We start from the raw sequence: 19,340 nt of genomic DNA on the forward strand, positions 1-19,340 counted from the left end.
CTGCGTGCCTCGGGCAGGGTGTTTTGCACCATAAAAACGCAATGACTTCAACCAGGTTTGATTGCCTTGCTTATTCAGCACTACGAGCGGGAAGAACAGGGCGCAAACCTGGGGAGCCCAACCGTCCTAATCACTTTCTGGAGGTCATGAATACAGTGGAAACACCAGGCTCAATGGCAGTGAATCCATGGCCTACAGTACATTAGGGAGGTTTGAACTAGATACCACAGAACGCCCAGACTTCTGTGGGCACACAACAGCCATGGCTCCTGAATAAATATGGATTTTAGATAAGAAAATCAAATGTTAAGTGTATTAACTTTCTCATCAGCTCTGCTGGCCTTCAGCTATAATTAAAATTGCATTGCAGGCTGCAAAATGAATGGGAAACATTTGACCACAAGTTGCCCCCCCTTTTTTTTAATTCTCACATTTTCTAAGAAATTCAAAATATAAAAGCATCTCAGTTGGTATTTCTTAGGTGTTGTAAAGGCTAGCTTACCACCGTGTTTTTAGTAAATTTCGACAGCTTGTAAGATTTGACCACATAAAATTAAGTGAAGGTAAAATTTAATTTTGGATCAAATTATAAAAAAGTTACAAGTAAGGAGATTTTAAAAAATGCATGTAGACGTCAATATATCTTGATATCAGTCTGCTGGGTTAATAGAGGCATTCAAGTAATTTGGTGATAAAGATCAAGCTGATCAGAGAGAATGTGAGCTTGGACGTCTGTGGGCAGGCTTGGCAGTGACCCCACCTCGTAAGTGATGTGGACACGTTTCCCCCACAACAGATGCCGACCCATTGGTCACAGGAGCTCCTGGGGCACCCATGGACCTGAAGTGCCATGACGCCAACAGAGACTATGTTATCGTGACTTGGAAACCGCCCAACACCACTACCGAGAGTCCTGTCATCGGCTACTTCATTGACAAGTGAGTGAGCTTCGTTGTCCTAGGGATGGAAACCCCAGTGTCACAACTAAGTCCACGCATTTGGATGTATCATGTCACTGTAGGCTAACAGTGCCATTTGGGAGTGTGGGCATGCCACTATTTGGGCATCCAATGTCACTGATAAAGTAATTGGTAAATGATGATGGTAGGTTGAGCCCTGGGAGACCCCATTGGGGCTTGTTGGCCAGTAACAAGCCCGGCCCTTCACTGCAGGATAACTAGAGGAAGTGAGGTGACACTCTCTAACACGAATGCTCAACTCTACAACTTGAAGAGCCCAAAAGACTAACTTTCTGATCTGGCCATTTTCTGCTGGGGACTTGACATAAAAGTTTATATTTAAATTCCTTAGCCTATGAAAAACAGAGGTCAATCTTGTCTGCATTTCCAGGTTTCTAGACAGGACAATATTTTCAAAAGTCTTCCAAATTCTGCATGGGAAGGGATCTGGAAACTGGTATCTTACTGCTCAGTAGCCTGAGCAGGATCCTGGTAAGATGTCAGTTAAGATGGACAGTGGAGACAGAGGAAGGTAGATCCTCCCCCAGACTTCATCTCACAAGCTGAGGAGTCACCCTGTGGCCTTGCTGCTCAAGCTGCCAAGAGAATTGCCAAAATGTGGCTTGTCTTGTTCAACTTCGATGTGATAGTTTTTTTGTTTTATCTTATATTTTGTTATATTTTATTATTATCACTTAGAAGCCTGTTTTTTTTTTTTTTTTTTTTACAATAAGAGACAGAAAGGGAGTGGATCCTGATGGGAGGGGTGAGTAGAGAGGAACTAGAATGAGTAGAAAGAGGAGGAAAAACTAAAAAAGAAATTGCCAACAATGAGTTTAAAACAAGTTTTTGAGCAGATTTGACTTAAACATGTTTGATGGCAGGAATTATCTTAAGCTGTAAACCACAAAGATTGAACTTACCTGTCTATCCATGTAAATGCATGTATGTGGCTATCTCCCTGTCATCTATCCATCTATCTTTCCCTCATCTATCTTCCATCTATCATCTATCTATCTAAATATCTATGTGTCTGTCTGTCCGTCTGCCTATCTATCTGTCTGTCTGTCTATCTATCATCTATTTGTCTATCTATCCATCTATCTATCTACCATCTATTCATCTATCTGTCTATCTATCTATCTATCTATCTATCTATCTATCTATCTATCTTTCTATCTACCTATCATCTATTTATCTATCAGATATCTACCCATGTATCAATTTATCATCTATCTATCTATCTATCTATCTATCTATCTATCTATCATCTGTCTATCTATCATCTATTTGTCTATCTATCATCTATTTGTCTGTCTATCTATCTATCTATCTATCTATCTATCTATCTATCTATCTATCATCTATGTATCTGACTGTCTTACTTGTCATCTATTTATACTTCTATCTTATCTTGTATGTCTTTCTTATCTACCATTTATCTATCTCTCTATCTTGTTTGCCTTACCTTCCAATTGTTTTCCTATCTTATCATGACTTTCTTATCTGTAATCCATCTACCTACCTTCTATCTTGTCTTGCCTGTCTTATTTATCCCTTATCTCTATCTTATCTACCAGCCCTGATCTATCTATCTATCTATCTATCTATCTATCTATCTATCTATCTATCTATCGTCTATCTTATGTCATCTATCTTATGTCTATGCTATCTGTCACTTATCTATCCATCCACCTTTATGTACCTATGTAGAGATAACTATTGAATTTACTAAGTATTTTTTAAGGTTTATTGTGTTACTATTAATAGATATCAATATTTCAATAGTTTGAGTTTTATCCAAATGGCGTGCTCCTCTTTGATGACTGCTCTATGAGAGTACACCTCTGAGTATTTAGTAGATTATTACCACATCTGCTTTTTTCCCTCTACATTTCTTTTTCATTTGAAGATGTGAGGTGGGAACTAACAACTGGGTCCAGTGCAATGATGCACCAGTAAAGATCTGCAAGTACCCTGTCACAGGACTTTTTGAAGGAAGGTCATATGTGTTCCGTGTGAGGGCTGTCAATAATGCTGGCATCAGCAGGCCTTCCCGGGTCTCCGATGCTGTGGCTGCCCTTGACCCTGTTGACCTCAAAAGGTTACAAGGTATGCTCATTTAAGTCCCAGTATGAACTAGGAACCTGTGGACCACATGCATGAAGTTATTTCTTTCTGTGTTACCCACTGCATGTAAGCATGACATCCCATGAGGAGTGTGGCAGGAGATATTTCCTCATTCTCAACATCTCCATCAATACTGTCTTTTGGCTTGGAGGTGATTGACATGCCTTTAGAAATAGAGGCTTATACCTGTGCTTCACAACAGTGCTTCTTGTCTTCACCAAACAGTGCATGGAATCTAGAATGCCCAGAGTCACATGTTCTCCAACATTTGGTGGCACAGTTTCTGTACATGGTAGGACTTAGGACTCGACACCAAGCCACTCTGACTGAATTTTAAATTCTGTGGCAAAGATTCTTACATGGGACTAGACCCTTTGTGATGGTTCACTGGAGTCACTATTTTTACCTTACTATGAATCCTTTGACCCTCTACAAAGAATTACCAGGAACACTTCCAAAATACCAGAGGTCATGACCCCCATAACTTTGTGTTGCCTAAATGCTGAGCCAGCTCCCAACTCACCCCCAATTAGGGAAAACTGTGCTTCCTTCAGGGAACCCTTGGATGTCAAAGTCACCATCTCCTTTTCTCTGCAGCGATTCATTTGGAAGGAGAGAAAGAAATCGTCATCTACCAGGATGACCTTGAAGGTAAGAATCCTCTTTTTTCAGCTTCGTGAACTTGAAGGCTCTAGTTAGAGATGAGAGAGGCTGAGGGCAGAGTGGACAATTATCAAGCTGTAGTATGTCTGGGAAGCACTCTTCTAGTAGGACCCAAATGCATCTTCTAGGGCCTCCTGCAGGTAAAGCTGAGATATGATTCTTAGCTGAAATTGGGCCCTTATTTATTTATGTATTTATTTGTGCATGTGTGTGTGTATATATACATGCATGCATACACATCTAGAGGCCAGAGGACAACTGTTGTAGAATATTATTTTAAGATGTGTTGTTACTTTTGTTTATGTTGCATTTGTTTAACTCTGTGAAGCTGTGTTACTGTGCCTGTCTAAAACACCTGATGGTCTAATAAAGAGCTGAATGGCCAATAGCAAGGCAAGAGAGTGGATAGGCGGGGCTGGTAGGCAGAGAGAATATATAGAAGGAGAAATCTGGGAGAAAAGAAAGAAGAAGCAAGAGAAGGAGGAGGACACAAGGGACCAGCCACCTAGCTACACAATCAGCAACGGGATAAGAAAGAAAGGTATACAGAAATAGAAAAAGGAAAAAGCCCAGAGGCAAAAGGTAGACAGGCTAACTTAGGTTAAAAAAGCTGACAAGAAACAAGCCAAGCTAAGGCTGGGCATTTATAATTAAGAATAAGCCTCTGTGTGTGATTTATTTGGGAGCTGGGTAGTGGGCCCCCAAAAGAGCAAAAGAGTAAAAAGACACAACAGACAACTTCTCTCTCTCTCTCTCTCTCTCTCTCTCTCTCTCTCTCTCTCTCTCTCTCTCAAACACACACACACACACACACACACACACACACACACACACACACTTTCTCCCTCTTCCTCTTCTTCTAGAAAGACTGCAAATCAGTTTGAAGGCACCAGCGAAGCAGGGGTGCTTGTTGGCTCTTCTTCAAAATCACAGTATTCAAGAAGGTTCCTCCTAGGGCAGTTGGCAGCTAGGATTGACTTTTAGGTTTGCAGTACACAGCCTCCATAGGAGAAGCCTCACATTGTGTCTTCTACACTGTGAAGGCTGTAGGGTCTCTGAAGGAGTGTGCCCTAGCCCTGACCACAGAGGAAGTAAAGTTCCATGGAGAGCACTTGGGGATTCTGCAGGGGTGACCTCGAGGTGGCACTAGTGGTCTTCGTCAAACAGGTATCTCCAGAAGACCTGCAAAGCCATGAGAGACACCTGATCAATACTCAGTGGAGGAAACTGGCCCTGGCAGGGTGGCTTGCAACCCTCCGTAACTGTCTGGTTCCCTCAGTCTGGCACTCTGCCCAGTGCAGGATCTACTGAAACACAAATATTTGAGTGTCTGAGAAATGGCTCCCAGATATACTGGAGAAGACAGTCTTGCTGTGAGCAGGCCTGTATAAATGGGAGGTTTGGCATGCTGGGGGGAAAAGCATTCTGTTTCACTCTCATGGGATGTAGGATTAGTGGAGAAATGTTGTGCTCTCCCAATGTGGAGGGTGGAATTCACACCCCATAACAAAGGCCACGGTGAGAAGGTGTAGCTTGCATCACAAATGCCGTGGGTCTGTGATGAAACCTGTGGTACTGTGAAGCAGCAGAGCCTAGTAAAACTCCCAAAGGCAGGGAGGGACCTTCCAGCTCTGCCTACCTAGCTAGAGGAGCCACCTTTTATAGTCTATAGGCATGGATGCATTTGGGAAGCGTGTTGAGTAAAGAATAATGTTGCATAAAGAAAAATGTCGAGTCAACGAAGCATTTCCACAGCAACAACAGGGGTGATATGGTGAGATTCTGCCTGCAGTCACTGTAGCTTGATTGCCAGAGGAAGAAGCTGAGGGCATTCAGCTAGTCCCCTGGTTCCCTCCCTGTACCTCCTTTCCAGCTGGTTCTATCCTTCCTTGTGGTTACTACATTCTTGGATGTGGCAGTGTTTTGTTCACACATCAGAGTATTCCCGAGGCTGGTACCTATTCATGTGTCTAGCCTTGGAAGGTGGAGGATGAGATCCCAATGTAGAGGACTGGGGACCTTGGTAGTCAGCGTCATGGGGATGCTGATCCTGGTGTGAATCTTTGCTTGCATAGAAAATAGCAATTCCTACGGTCTGCAGCAAGCTGGGTGTGAATTAAGGTTCTGGTGTCATGGGAGAGGACTTGGAGAGTAAAGTTTGTATTCTAGTTTTAATCTGTTTTTATGATAAAAACAAAAGCACTCCAACTAAAAGCAACTTGGGGAGAAAAGGGTTTTGTAGCTTGAGTTTTCCTGCCTGGCCCACGGTCAGGGCAAATCTCTCTCACCTGCCAGTCCCACAGCCGCTCAAACCCGACCAAGTAAACACAGAGACTTATATTGATTACAAACTGTATGGCCGTGGCAGGCTTTTTGCTAACTGTTCTTATATCTTAAATTAATCCATTTCTATAAATCTATACCTTGCCACACGGCTCGTGGCTTACTGGCATCTTCTCATGCTGTTTGTCATCATGGCGGCTGGCAGTGTCTGTCTGACTCAGCCTTCCACTTCCCAGCTTTATTCTCCTCCTTGCCCCGCCTACACTTTCTGCTTAGCCAATGGCCAATCAGTGTTTTATTTATTGACTAATCAGCAACACATTTGCCATACAGAACATTCCACAGCACTTTTCCTTTTTTTTTTTTTTTTAAAAAAAGGAAGGTTTTAACCTTAACAAAGTAAAATTACATATAATTTGGGAATTTGGGCGTAGCTTCTCTTACTACTTCCTGCTGGAGGGGCCGCTGTATCTTATGGGGACACAAAGAAAATTTTAGGATCATGGAATAGTCCATGAGGGTGTATCATCTGAGCCAGTTGCCTTCAAACCATTCTGGATGTTGAATCATCTGGGCCATGGTGTCATCGGAGACCTTTCAGGGGGTCTTGGATGGTCAAACCTGATGTAGCTTAATCTGGAACAATTCCAGACTAAAATCTGGCTTTTTGTGGGAACAAAAGAGACTCTTTTCCAAAGCAACATATCCTTATATCCAAATTTTGAAGTCAAAGTATCTTTAAAATATACATTTTGGCATAACTCAACAGCTTTTACAATCAAATGTTTTTTTTGTAGTTAAAAATCCCAAAGACCACACAATCCAGATTTTCTTTGTAATATTTATCTTTACGTGGCTTATTTTTTATATTAATTTTACTGTCTCTTTAAAGACTTTATTTTTTAAAACTATGTATTTGTTTATATAACTGTATATATCACACTATATCACCTTTTTTGTCTGTTTTAAGCCTACGTATATTTTACATATATTGTAAACTATTACATCTGAATTTGTCTTATTTTGAATCTACTGCTTTAAACTGCAGCAGCTGTGGCTGCTGGCTCCGCCCACCTCAGCTTCCCAACATGGCACGTGTTTACCGCCAGCTCTGGGAGCTATCGTGGGTCTATGCTTTTATCCAAGCAGCGTGCAGCCCAGAAACCTCTTTTTTTGTTTTGTACTAGCAAAGGCTAAATCTACCATGCAGCTTAATGTGCCACTTGCAGAGGCCTCATTCCCGCCATATGCAGGTCGAGCGCACACGGCAGGAACCCACATGTAGCTCAAACCGGCAGCTGCCGCTCATTTGAGAGAGACAATTAGGAAGCTGTTTTTAGCACCGTTTTAGAATCTTTTTTCAGGTTTTAGGTGGAAACTCTTGCCCCATGTTGGGCGCCAGGGTTTATTTCATCTTATACCTCTGGTTACAGTCTACCATCAAGGGAAAATCAGGATAGAAACTGAAGCAGAAACTGTGGAGGAACTTACTCTTCATGGCTTCTTGGCTCATGGTTTGATAGCTTTTTTATACAGCTCAGGGCCATCTGCCTAGGCATAGTACCGCCCACAGTGGGCTGGGGCCCTTCTGAAGGAGAAACTGTGGAGGAACTTACTCCTCATGGCTTCTTGGCTCATGGTTCGATAGCTTTTTTATACATCTCAGGACCATCTGCCTAGGCATAGTACCACCCACAGTGGGCTGGGGCCCTTCTGCATCAATTAGCAATCAAGACAGTATCCCGTAGACATGCCTACAGGCCAAGCTGATAGAGACAATTCTTCAGCCTCTTCTCAAGTGACACTAAGAACTAACCAGGACAGCTTGTTTCCTTTGGTCATTTAAACATACATACTTACCAACTAATCTTTAAAGAGATTCTATAGTGTTTTTAAGCAAATCATGTCTGAGTTCAAGTATTTGCTACTAGCAAGCTCCTTTTTCTATAATGTTTCATAGAATCTGGCCCTCCTTCCTTTCTCCCTCCTTCTCCCCCACCCCCACAGTGCTGAAGAATCAAGCCAGTGTTTTGCACACACCCATCACGACTCTAGCACTGAACCTCCCTACCTCCTCGGCACTGACTTTTTTAAGTTCAAATGTTCCTTCAGACATTTGTTTTAGTGAAATGAAAGCATTACTTTTATTGACCAAGAAGAGCACTTCTGCTGTTTTGGTCTTTGTGTTGTGCTTCTAGCCTTTCTTTTTCTCACCCTCATCTCAGTTGGTTCACCCCTTCCTGTAAACATTCCATTCATGCCAATGCTCGATCCTTAATGTAATTTACCTTTTCCAATATTTCCTGAATTATCACATCAAAAAAGGATGGTCCATTCTTGGAGTGGCTAAGATATGATCTTGTGTAATTTACTAAGATTGTTTTTATTTGTATATTTTAAATTTATTTATGTATTTTTAAACTTTATTGCTGTGTGAGTCTCTCTCTTTGTCACTCCATCTGTCTGTCTGTCTGTCTGTCTCTTTGTATGTGTGTGTGTGTGTGTGTGTGTGTGAGTGCCATGGTATGATTGTGGAGGTCAGAGAACAACTTTGTGGGGTTAGCTCTTGCTTTCCACCTTTATGTGGTGTCCTAATTAGCTTTCTCTGTCAACTTGATGCAGCTCTGAGTCACCTGAGAAAGGAGTCTCAATTGAGGTATTTCCCAGATAAGACTGGCCTGTGCACATGTCTGTGGCACATTGTCTTGGTTGTTAATTGATGTAGGAGGGACCAGCCCACTGTGGGTAGCACTGGTCTCTGTGTGGGTGATTCTAGGGAACACAAGAAAGCTAGCTAGCAAAGCGTGAAGTCCAATGAGCCAACAGGTAGTGTTCCTCCATGGTCTTGCTTCAAGTTCTCACCCTGACTTTTTACAGTGATGGGCTGTAAATCATGAGCTGAATGAACACATCGTTCTTTTAAGTTGCTGTTGGTCAGAGTGTTTTATCACAGCAACAGAAATGAAATTAGAGCATGTGGGTTCTGGGGATTGGACCCAGGTCACCCTTTTAGCTACTCAGTGATCCTGCTACCCCTGCAAGATTGATTTCATTCTACTGATTCCATATCCAGGATCCTGTGATCTGCCTTGGACCAGGGAGCTGGTACCCTGTGTGTTCAGTTGATCATCTCTTCTGGAAATTGTAGCCCTTGGCTTTGGTTTCTCATTCTCTTGACTTCTGGCCCTGGGAGAGCTCTACAAATTCCAAATCAACCTTAGCTTTCAGCAATTTAAGGAAACTTCTTCTGGGATGATGATGGTTTCCTTGGGTTGATAGAGGGAACAAAGCCCAGGATTGGGACCCAGAAGCCCCAAGCTTAAACCCCAGCTCAACCTCTCAATGGCTATGGCACTGGATGTGGTATAGGATCCTGTTCTGCACTCTAGATTAGAATTGGACAGTGTAATCATCCAAGGGAAAAAGATGACGGATATGGAAGCATTTTAAATAATAAAATAAAAATAACACACATATATGTAGTTATACATACTGTGTTTTTGCTATCCAAACAGCTTTAGTCTGAGAAGTATTTCTGCACATAGAGTATATCTAACAGTTATACATGTGCCCATCTCTCTATCTGCATCCAGTGTAACCATGGCTTACTGAGTCAAGGCCTAAGAGAACTGGTAGGAAGTGAACAGAGGTCAAGGGTATTTGTAGCGAACCAGCTGCATCCAGTTCTACAGCAAAAGGCACAAGGAGATGTATTTGGTCATTTTCTTTCATCTTTGTCTCTACAGACCTCTTCCTTCACCCTAGCTGTGTTTCTGTGAATCTCATCAATTCATTCTTGGCTCCTAGGCCATTCCCAGCCTGGTATCTTCTGTCTGTGGCTAGGGTCTCTGCAAAGCTGTTGCTTACTCTCCCCAAGGTAGTGTAGAAAATCTTAATGAGTCAAGAATTTCATCCTCATCCTCACTGGGAACTCTCCGTTTGCAAAGGCTGGGTTTTTATTTATTATTATTATTATTATTATTATTATTATTATTATTATTGGTTTTTCGAGACAGGGTTTCTATGTGTAGCTTTGTGCCTTTCCTGGAACTCACTCTGTAGCCCAGGCTGGCCTCGAACTCACAGAGATCTGCCTACCTCTGCCTCCCGAGTGCTGGGATTAAAGATGTGTGCCACCACCGCCCGGCAGGGTTTTTATTTCTTGCCTAGAGGCTGTGTACCCAAAACTACACAGATAGTTCTCGGCTCTGAAGCGTGACATTTGGTTTGTAGCTTCTGCCTGCTCCAGGGTGGTGGGAGCAGTCTATGATATGTCCTCCTAGTTTGTTCCACCGGAAGCGAGTTATCAGGTTCTGGGAATTCGACAGACTTTTCTATGCCTTCCTCTGGTGTCCTTGCTTGTGCCCTTTTGGTTGTTATATACAAGTAAGGGTTGAGAACGGCTAGTGGGGACCTGGGCTGCTCCCCATTCCCTCAGTCACCTCTGTTTCCCCACTTTCCTGGAGACATGCTGACTCCTCAGTGAAATTCAACCCACTGAGCTGCAGGATTCCAGATCAGGCTGAACCCTCTTGAGCGAGCTCGCTGTGCTCTGGGAAGGGACTCTCTGAGTGAAACCCGATCTTGTTTTGTGCTGTTTCCATGTGGCTGCTCCATTTGCCGCCTGGAGCTGAGTCCCAAGGGAGCAACTAGATATTGCAAAGGGCAGAGAGATGTCCTGGGGACTGTTCAAACCATTTTAATCATGTGCTAATCTAACTGAAAGTCTTAATATTTTGTCTAACAATTGAAGAGACCTGTGAAATTCTCTCATAAATTCGAACACAAATATCTACCACCTCACACATACTTAAACAATGTAGGTAGGTGAGAGGAGACGGAGGTATACCAGATGTCTTTGATCATAAATACCCCTTCACAGTTATTTGCAAAGGGCTTATCACCATCTCTCCTGAAGTTCAAATAAACAGGCACAGATTACAGTGCTTGCAAATGTTTCTGGATCTTTGGAGGGAGGAAAGAGCAGCATGCCTTAGGAGCTAATGTAAGACTTTAGTCCACAGTATGGAGACAGCGAGGTGTGGCCAGTGCAGGCTCTTTGGCAATGCTACCTGAGCAGATCCTAGCAAGAGACAATCCTGGTTTGGTTGATTACTTCTGGATTCGGATTCCTCTGTCCTGTAGAAACTCTGAAAGACGTTTATATGAGACTCTTAGGAACTGCTTTTTTTTTTTTTCTTCTTCAAATCAGAAATAAAATGGAGTGATCTTCATTGGAGTGTTTTTGATTCTGGATAAGAAAGCCTGGGATCTGTTTGCCTTCTCTGGGTAGAAATGGCTGATTATAGCACAGCAGCCTTTCAAAGAATATTTATTTTATGTGTTATGAGTATTTGGCTGCATGTATGTCTGTGTACCATATGCATGACTAGTACACTCAGAAGCCAGAGGAGGGTGCTGGATCCCCTGAAACTAGAGTTATAACCATCATGTGAGTGCTAGGAATCGAACCCAGGCCCTTTGGAAGAACAGCCATTGCTCTTAGCCATACCCCAGCTCACTAGGATAGTCGTTTGTGCCCTGGTTTATGCTGGGGAATGGTTGAGTGTCACCACGCAGCCCTCACTCAGTTCATTTTTTCCCTCAGGTGATGTTCAGATTCCAGGGCCTCCCACCAATGTCCAGGCCTCAGAGGTCAGCAGAAACTATGTTGTCCTCAGCTGGGATCCCCCTTCTCCCCGCGGCAAGGAGCCCTTGATGTACTTCATTGAGAAGGTATTCTGGCCAAGCTCCCAAGAAGGCTGCTCTCAGGCCCTAACCCTAACCCTAACCCTAACCCTAACCCTAACCCTCTTTTCTATGCCTTACTTAGGGGCTGTGAGTCCATTGGTCTCCATAGAGTCTGACCACTGTTGTATAAGAGGAGGTTAAGTAGTGCAGGGCCGGGTTGAGACCTGGGGGCTGGTCCCTCACAGGTAGCTGCTCTGCTATGGAAACTTGTGGGAACTGAGCTATGTCGTCTGGGTAACAGAGCTGTCGCTTAACTGTTTGGTTCCTATGTCCCCATGGTTTAGGGAGGAGTTAGAGTTTACACATTGGGACCTGCCTTCCAGTTTCTCCCAAGGACTGCTGGTTTCCTGAGAAGTGGATCTACCACTGTTCAGTGTTTGTGTGCAAGCCATGCACAGCCACTGGATGGCGATCTTGTCGAGGGAACCATGTGTTGGAGCAGCTTGAGGCTTCAATACCTGGATTTAAGTAAAGACAGACTCATTTTATGTCACAGCCTAGTAGAACACACACACACACACACACACACACACACACACACACACAGAACCATATTCAACAAATTATATCTCTATACTTTTTAAGATATACCGTTATATCTCATGTATTCTCTCTTACTTAGTTTTTATGAACTTGGATACTGAGTTTAACAAAATGACATAATTCCCCAAAGCCCTTATTCATGAGCTAAGCAGCTCCGTGGTTTAGATATGTGCCCTCACCATTGTGTGACCCATGCGTCTGTGGACACATAGATCGTGTCAGGCCACCACCCTAAGTAGCTGCAGAATGGTAAAAATTTTAACTGAATTGTGACTCCTTAAGTGGTGTTGGAATGTCATAAATCCTCTCCTAAACTCTCTCTAATGACCCTCCCTTCCATCTTTCCGAGACTCTGATCTCCTGTTCCATCCCTTCTGCAGTCTGCAGTTGGGAGTGGCAGCTGGCAGCGGGTCAATGCCCAGACAGCAGTCAGATCCCCTCGGTATGCCGTCTTTGATTTGGCTGAGGGGAAGTCCTACGTGTTCCGGGTCCTGTCAGCCAATAAACATGGCCTGAGCGACCCATCAGAGATAACGCCGCCCATTCAGGCACAGGACATGATTGGTAAGTTATGGCACACAACCAGAATCCACGGCAGGCTGAAAATACGGTGACCCTGGCACCACTTCAGTGAGAGAATGAAGGTGCAGGAGCACCTGGTGTGTGACTTCATGCACGGTGTTGAGTCCATTCACAAGCCATGAAAGGCTGGCCCCATGTTATGGCCAACACTCAGTGTTCCTCCAAAGGCCTGTCTTCTTTTCGTGAAACCCACAAGTGGTTTGTTAGTTTGTTTATTGGGACAGGGCCTCATTGTGTAGCCCTATCTGCCTTCAAACTCTTAGCAATCATTCCATCTCAGGCCCCCAAGTGCTGCGATTATAAACATATGCCACCACACCTAGTAATGCATGGATTAAAATGTGTATTTAGGCCATGGTCACTTAGCAACCCCAACCCTAAACACAGGGTGGTTTCTTGCTCATCCGACTAGAAGATCCTGGTCAGAAAATTTCAAATGCAGCTGATAGAAACTCAGAATTGCAGTCCACCCCAAAGCATAGCCCTCTCAGGAGGCCCCCCGAGTCCTAACAGGGGTGTATTCTCAGGAGGCTTTGTACGGGATGTGCCTAGTGTTAGGCATTCTCATTCTGAGCATCAGGGCATCCCCTCTCCTTGGTACCACACCTTACAAAAGCTGGAGATGACAGTGAGCTGGTATTGGGGATGGAGACCTAGGCTGCTTTCAGATCCTCCTTGGGTTGTGGCCTGTTTCCATTGTCACCCAGGCTCTTAGAAATCAAACCCAGGACCACAGCTACCACATCTGTAGTCTCCGAGGAGAGGCCCTGGCCTTTTTCCTTTGCTTAATGACATATGCACAAAGTGACAATAATCACTGAACACTGGGAATGTGTCTGAGGTGGTTGGTTCTGGAGTGGCTGGAGGATCTTTGACTATAGCCCACTGGGGAAAGGCAGAAGATGTGATGGTCAAACTGTGATTCCATTGAGTATCCTTATAGATCTTCCAAAATAGGACATCAGTGTGTCTTACTTCAAACACGGCCGTCAAGCAAAGCCTTCGTGCACTAGAACCTTTAGCGGCCTCATGGAAATGAAGATTTCACAGTGGTAATTCCTTTCCTATCAGTCATGTGACTCAGGAAGAGGCCCTAGTCCCACAGCTCCACCCAGAATTCACTTCCTTGTGGAGTATTTACTCCTTGGGGACAAGGTGGCTCTCTGGAATGACCCACACGCTGATCACATCTATCTTCCTGTCTCCCCTCAGTGGTCCCATCTGCTCCTGGCCGGGTGCTTGCCTCTAGGAATACCAAGACCTCTGTCGTGGTGCAGTGGGACAGGCCAAAGCATGAAGAGGACCTGCTGGGCTACTATGTGGACTGCTGTGTGGCGGGAACAAACCTGTGGGAGCCCTGCAACCACAAACCCATTGGATATAACAGGTGCCACCTCCCCATCACCTAGCAACCAACCCACTGTCACAGAGGCAGGGCATTGGACATGCTGTGGCTTCTAGAGCTGGAGATACCACGGTAGAATGCCAATGTCTCCTCTGTAGACACGATCCTTTTGTTTAGTCATACATGTTAGTGGAGACTTAAGATAGGCAGGTCACATCATGGAGATAACTTGTCTATTGATAAAACTAACCTTTTCCTATTATTGTTTTGATTGTATAAATGCATGGTTGACAATGCAAGAATCAAACCTATGTACACAATATGTAACAATAATTGCCATTTCCTTAATATTTTAAACTAGATTTATGTGGGGGTCAGAGTACTTGACACACAGTAGGGTAAACCCTTCTTTGCACATATAAGGGCAGTGTTGTTCTTCTCAGCCCCTGACAGGGTTAGGACAGGGAATGATCAGCCCCTGGCTGGGCAGTGCCCCGGAGGAGATGTGTGTCTTTGGCAGTTGGAAGCCGGAGTCTTTATGTTTGGAATTTTCCCATTTCTGCTCTCTGCCCAGGACACATGGATTGTCTGGGTTTGCATTTCCTGTATGATGTGCTTCACAGGGAGGTACAGTTGGTATCGCAATGGCCGCTGTGGAGGGTTCTCAGTGGCAGCTCCACCATCTTCCCTTAAAAAGAATTCTTTTATTTATTTATTTATTTATTTATTTATTTATTTATTTATTTATTGCCTTTTTTTTTCCCCTGAGACAGGGTTACTCTGTGTAGCTTTGAGCCTTTCCTGGAACTCACTTTATAGCCCAGGCTGGCCTTGAACTCACGGAGATCCACCTGGCTCTGCCTCCCGAGTGCTGGGATTAAAGGCGTGTGCCACCACCGCCTGGCAAGAATTCTTTTAAAAAGGCATATTGTAAAAATCCAGGGACATAAAAGAATAACAGCTAGATGGTCTCTCAGTCCACTGCCAGCAACAGGAGAAAGACCCATGAGAGGAAGAGACCTGGGGTGTATTCTCAGGAGGACTCTGTAGGAGGCTGGTAAATTGTATTGACTATAGATTCATAACAACCGCTTATATTTCCTGGATGCTTGCTGTGTGCAAGGCAGGTGGGCCAAGTTCTTTCTGGATGGTTCTCCAGTTGATGCTCATGGTAGTTCTGTGAGGACTGAGCATCCCTGCTCCCCAGGAGGGGAAGCAGAGCCTTGTAGGGGTTAAGGAACATGACAAGGGACCTATGGTCTGGCGGGTGTCAAAGCTGGTGCTCCAACTTGCTCTTTGTGAATTCGAGGTCCTAGTCTCTACCCGTTGTCCTGCATTTATTTTCCATGCACAGACCTCTTGGATGTGGGGAATCGAACACTATAGCAGAGCTTCATTCTAGAGAGGCTCCAGCTAAAACGCTGAAGGTAGGGTCTCAGACTTTGACACTAAATGCAGTCTAATCGGGGCTATTGGCTTGTTTTTTTACCCTAAACAGTGAATTATTTCTTGACACAGAAAATGAGGATGGATATGTGTGGTTTACAGGTTAAGTAAACTTGGGTTTAGATCAAGTGAGAATTTTTATATGAAGGACCTACTGACTTCTACTTCAGTGGTAGGGAGCAGCAAGCTGGGACTTGTGCTGTGTGACTCTTGGTCATGTTTCTCAGGTTTGTGGTGCATGGTTTAACCACGGGGGAGCAGTACATCTTCCGGGTGAAGGCTGTCAACGCGGTGGGGACCAGCGAGAACTCCCAGGAGTCAGAGGTCATCAAGGTCCAGGCGGCCCTCAGTACGTAGATTACGGGCTCTTCTGTCTCTGTTTAGGGTTATAATCTCTGTGTGAATAAACACTTGCCACACCATCTAGACCACCAACAGGGGACAAAGGTGGTAGCGGCAGAGCTTGTTACAGAGTCCACACCTCCCAGTGGGCTGTTTGTCCTGGTAATGGCCATGTGAGGGGAAATGGTAGCAGGCCAACACCATGCCAATTAAATATGGAAGGCATCACAACAGCGCCATACTCAGGTGAGGATATCCACTATCCGCCATGACTGTCCCTTTGAAACATGTGCTTTCAAGGAGAAAGCCTGTGTGGCTTTCCTGTCACTGCCTGATCCTATCCATAAATATTTTAAATGTCTGTTACTTTGATCAAACAGGACAATTCAGATCTATTGTTTTGCACACATCTGTGGTGTGTGTGAGCAAGTGAGTACTTGAGCTCCTGTGGGTGTGTGAGTGTGGAGGCCTGAGAGGTCTTCCTAGGTCACACTCCATTTTGTTTCCTGGGGCAGGGTTTCTCCTCTGAAGCTACAGCTTGGGGACAGGGCTAGCTTAGTGATCCAGCTTGCTTCGGGGATCCTGAGGCTCTCTCTGTCTTTTGAGTTGAGTGGTGACAAGACCTTTTGGCTGTCCCTAGACAAGGTGCTCCCTTGTGTTCAGTGTCTTATGCTTGTTGCTGTAGCCTTTTGTGGGGCTCACTCTGCTGCTGAGCATTTGCAAGAGGAGTACTTTAAAATACCAACGTCAGTCAGTCACATATGCATATTTCCGTGACAGTATTCGCTCTTCATTCCAGATAACTTTACCACCGTTTTCAGAAGTTAAGGTTTTCCCCATCCCCAGCAATACTATTTCTGGGATCCCCCTCCCCCCCCCACCCGTTTTTTTTATGTTTCTTGAGACAGGGTCTCTATGTAACCTTGGCTTGCCTGGAACTCACTATGCAGGTCAGGCTGGCCTTGAACTCACAGAGCTCCACCTACCTTTGCCTCCCACATGCTGGGATTGTATACCACTGCTCCCAGCTCTGGGACTTCTGAGGACAGTCTGAGGACTCTGGTCACTCCCAGGTGAGCACAGGAGCAGAGAACATTTGTTTCTGATTCACACGGCTCTGTCCTCTCTGAAGGCTTGTGCTCATCCTTACTTGCCTTTTACCCCATTCCTACGGCAGGAAGCCGAAGGCTCGTCCTTGCTCCCAGTGGGAATTACTGAGGATGAACCAGTCTTCAGTCAGAGGGAAGCTGGGGCGTACTCCTAAGCTTCTTGGGGAAGGTGGCATTCCTCTGGACATGGTGTCCAAACAGGGAAACATGAGCTATGTACCCATATTATTCTGAAGTTTTCATACCTGACCGAGAACACAAAGGATAGTGCTGCCCCCTTCTGGCCACATGGTGATTGTTCCTCTCATAGGCAGATTGGAAAGCTTACCTACAGGGGCCGCAGGGTACCTGCTCCATGTCTGGACCAGGTTTAAACAGGTTCCTGTCCTATCATCACAATGCTTGACACTGCATTTGGAAAGAGCAATGGACACAGGTGAAAGGAAGTGGTACTCCTAAACTCACCTCCTTTGAAGGAAGCCATGAACTGAGCGGGGATGCCTGTGTGTCTGTTTCCCGCAGTGACTCCAAAGGTGGCTGCTTGGTGGGAGGAGGGATACAGAGCCCTCGTGACTGCCATGCTTCTGTGTTCTCGTAGCTGTCCCCTCTCATCCATACGGGATCACCCTTCTCAACTGTGACGGCCACTCCATGACCCTGGGCTGGAAGGTGCCTAAATTCAGCGGTGGCTCGGCCATCCTGGGCTACTACCTAGACAAGCGAGAAGTACACCATAAGAACTGGCATGAAGTCAACTCTTCGCCTGTCAAAGAGAGGATTTTGACGGTCGGTTTTTGTCTGTCCTTTGCTTTTGCCTAGGTGACCTCTGGTGACCTTTGGGTGGACTCCTTCATTCAGAGTTTCAGAGTTCAGTTGGCTTTTGGGTCCTTTGATCCTGAAATGGAAGTAGTTAAAAAAAAATCCCAGAATTAGGAGGGCATGGCATTTGGATCTAGATGGATCTTAGGAAGCTAAGAAGCAATAAAGAGGCCATGTTAGGAAGACTTCATAGTCAGTTAATGACCAGTTGGCAGGGATGGTGTGTTCCATTCTAGGATCCTAGCCCTGTGTGTGTGTGTGTAGAATGGGGGAAACAGGGGCGGGGGAGGGTGGTGGTGGTGGTGGTGGTGATAAGGATCTAGCTGGGCAAGAGCTGATGGGAGAACACTGCTCTTTGTCAATAACCACCTGTCCTAGTCAGGGTTTCTATTGCTATGAAGAGACACTATGACCACGGCCACTCTTATAAAGGAAAACATTTAATTGGGGTGGCTCACTTACAGTTTCAGAAGTTCAGTCCATTATCATCATGGCAGGGAGCATGGCAGCATGCAGACAGACATGGAGCTAGAGAAGGAGCTGAGAGTTCTTACATCTTGACTCAGAAGCAACAGGAAGTGGTCTGAGACATCGAAGGTGGCTTGAGCATATATGAGACCTCAAAGCCCGCCTCCACAATGACACACTTCCCCCAACAAGACCACACCTCCTAACAGTGCCACTCCCTTTGGGGGCCATTTTCTTCCAAACCACCACATCACCCTTTCCTAGAAATCCCAGTGTTTCCCATCTCCTGTCCCAGTGTGTCACACCCAGATTCAGAGGGAGTGACAGATCTGGAGTCAAACCCTTGATTTTGATGTCAACTGCTGATGTCTTTCTCATCTGAGCAGTGATGAATGAGTTCACCTCATCACCAACACATAAAAACTGATCATAGCAGACACATTGGAAAAAGGAGAATTTGGGGGAGTTCTTAACAGTCTAATATCTGTCATATAGAAAACTGTTTTATGATATATTTTATAATATAATTTTGTAACATTTTAACTTCATTTACAATACTTAGATGTTATGATGTGTGTGGCTTAAACTCAATGTGTGTGACAATATTGATACTTTCCAAGTTCACCCTCAGCATCCCAGTGGCTCTTTATTGGACCTGTGACCCTGGCAGAACCCCTTGCTTACTCTGTAGGTGAGATGGCTCTGCCCTCTGGGGAATAAAGCACTTTAACCACCAAGGTCTTGCTTTGGAAATCAGTATCCAGACCTGGATATGGCTTTCATCGTGCCAAGTTGCTGGGTCAAAGATCTTCCTTTCGGGTCTTGCCCATGACTGACAGAGACCCCTGTTCTTCTTTGTAGACCGAAGATTGTAACAACTTGAAAAACCATGAAACTCAG

At 44.7% G+C, this 19,340-nt stretch overlaps 1 protein-coding gene across 1 annotated transcript in view; it reads left to right on the plus strand.

Annotated features, from left to right (window-relative positions):
• Myom2 (myomesin 2) overlaps positions 1 to 19,340 on the plus strand; it is a 70,383-nt gene that overhangs the window by 23,970 nt on the left and 27,073 nt on the right. The window contains exons 12-19 of the mRNA XM_059244993.1: positions 797 to 938; positions 2,872 to 3,071; positions 3,687 to 3,740; positions 11,644 to 11,771; positions 12,710 to 12,893; positions 14,124 to 14,298; positions 15,930 to 16,051; positions 17,752 to 17,939. Of these exons, the coding sequence (XP_059100976.1) occupies positions 797 to 938; positions 2,872 to 3,071; positions 3,687 to 3,740; positions 11,644 to 11,771; positions 12,710 to 12,893; positions 14,124 to 14,298; positions 15,930 to 16,051; positions 17,752 to 17,939 (1,193 nt within the window). The remainder of the gene's footprint in view (positions 1 to 796; positions 939 to 2,871; positions 3,072 to 3,686; positions 3,741 to 11,643; positions 11,772 to 12,709; positions 12,894 to 14,123; positions 14,299 to 15,929; positions 16,052 to 17,751; positions 17,940 to 19,340) is intronic.

Source organism: Peromyscus eremicus, chromosome 17, assembly GCF_949786415.1.
Source record: "Peromyscus eremicus chromosome 17, PerEre_H2_v1, whole genome shotgun sequence".
Lineage (NCBI taxonomy): Eukaryota > Metazoa > Chordata > Mammalia > Rodentia > Cricetidae > Peromyscus > Peromyscus eremicus.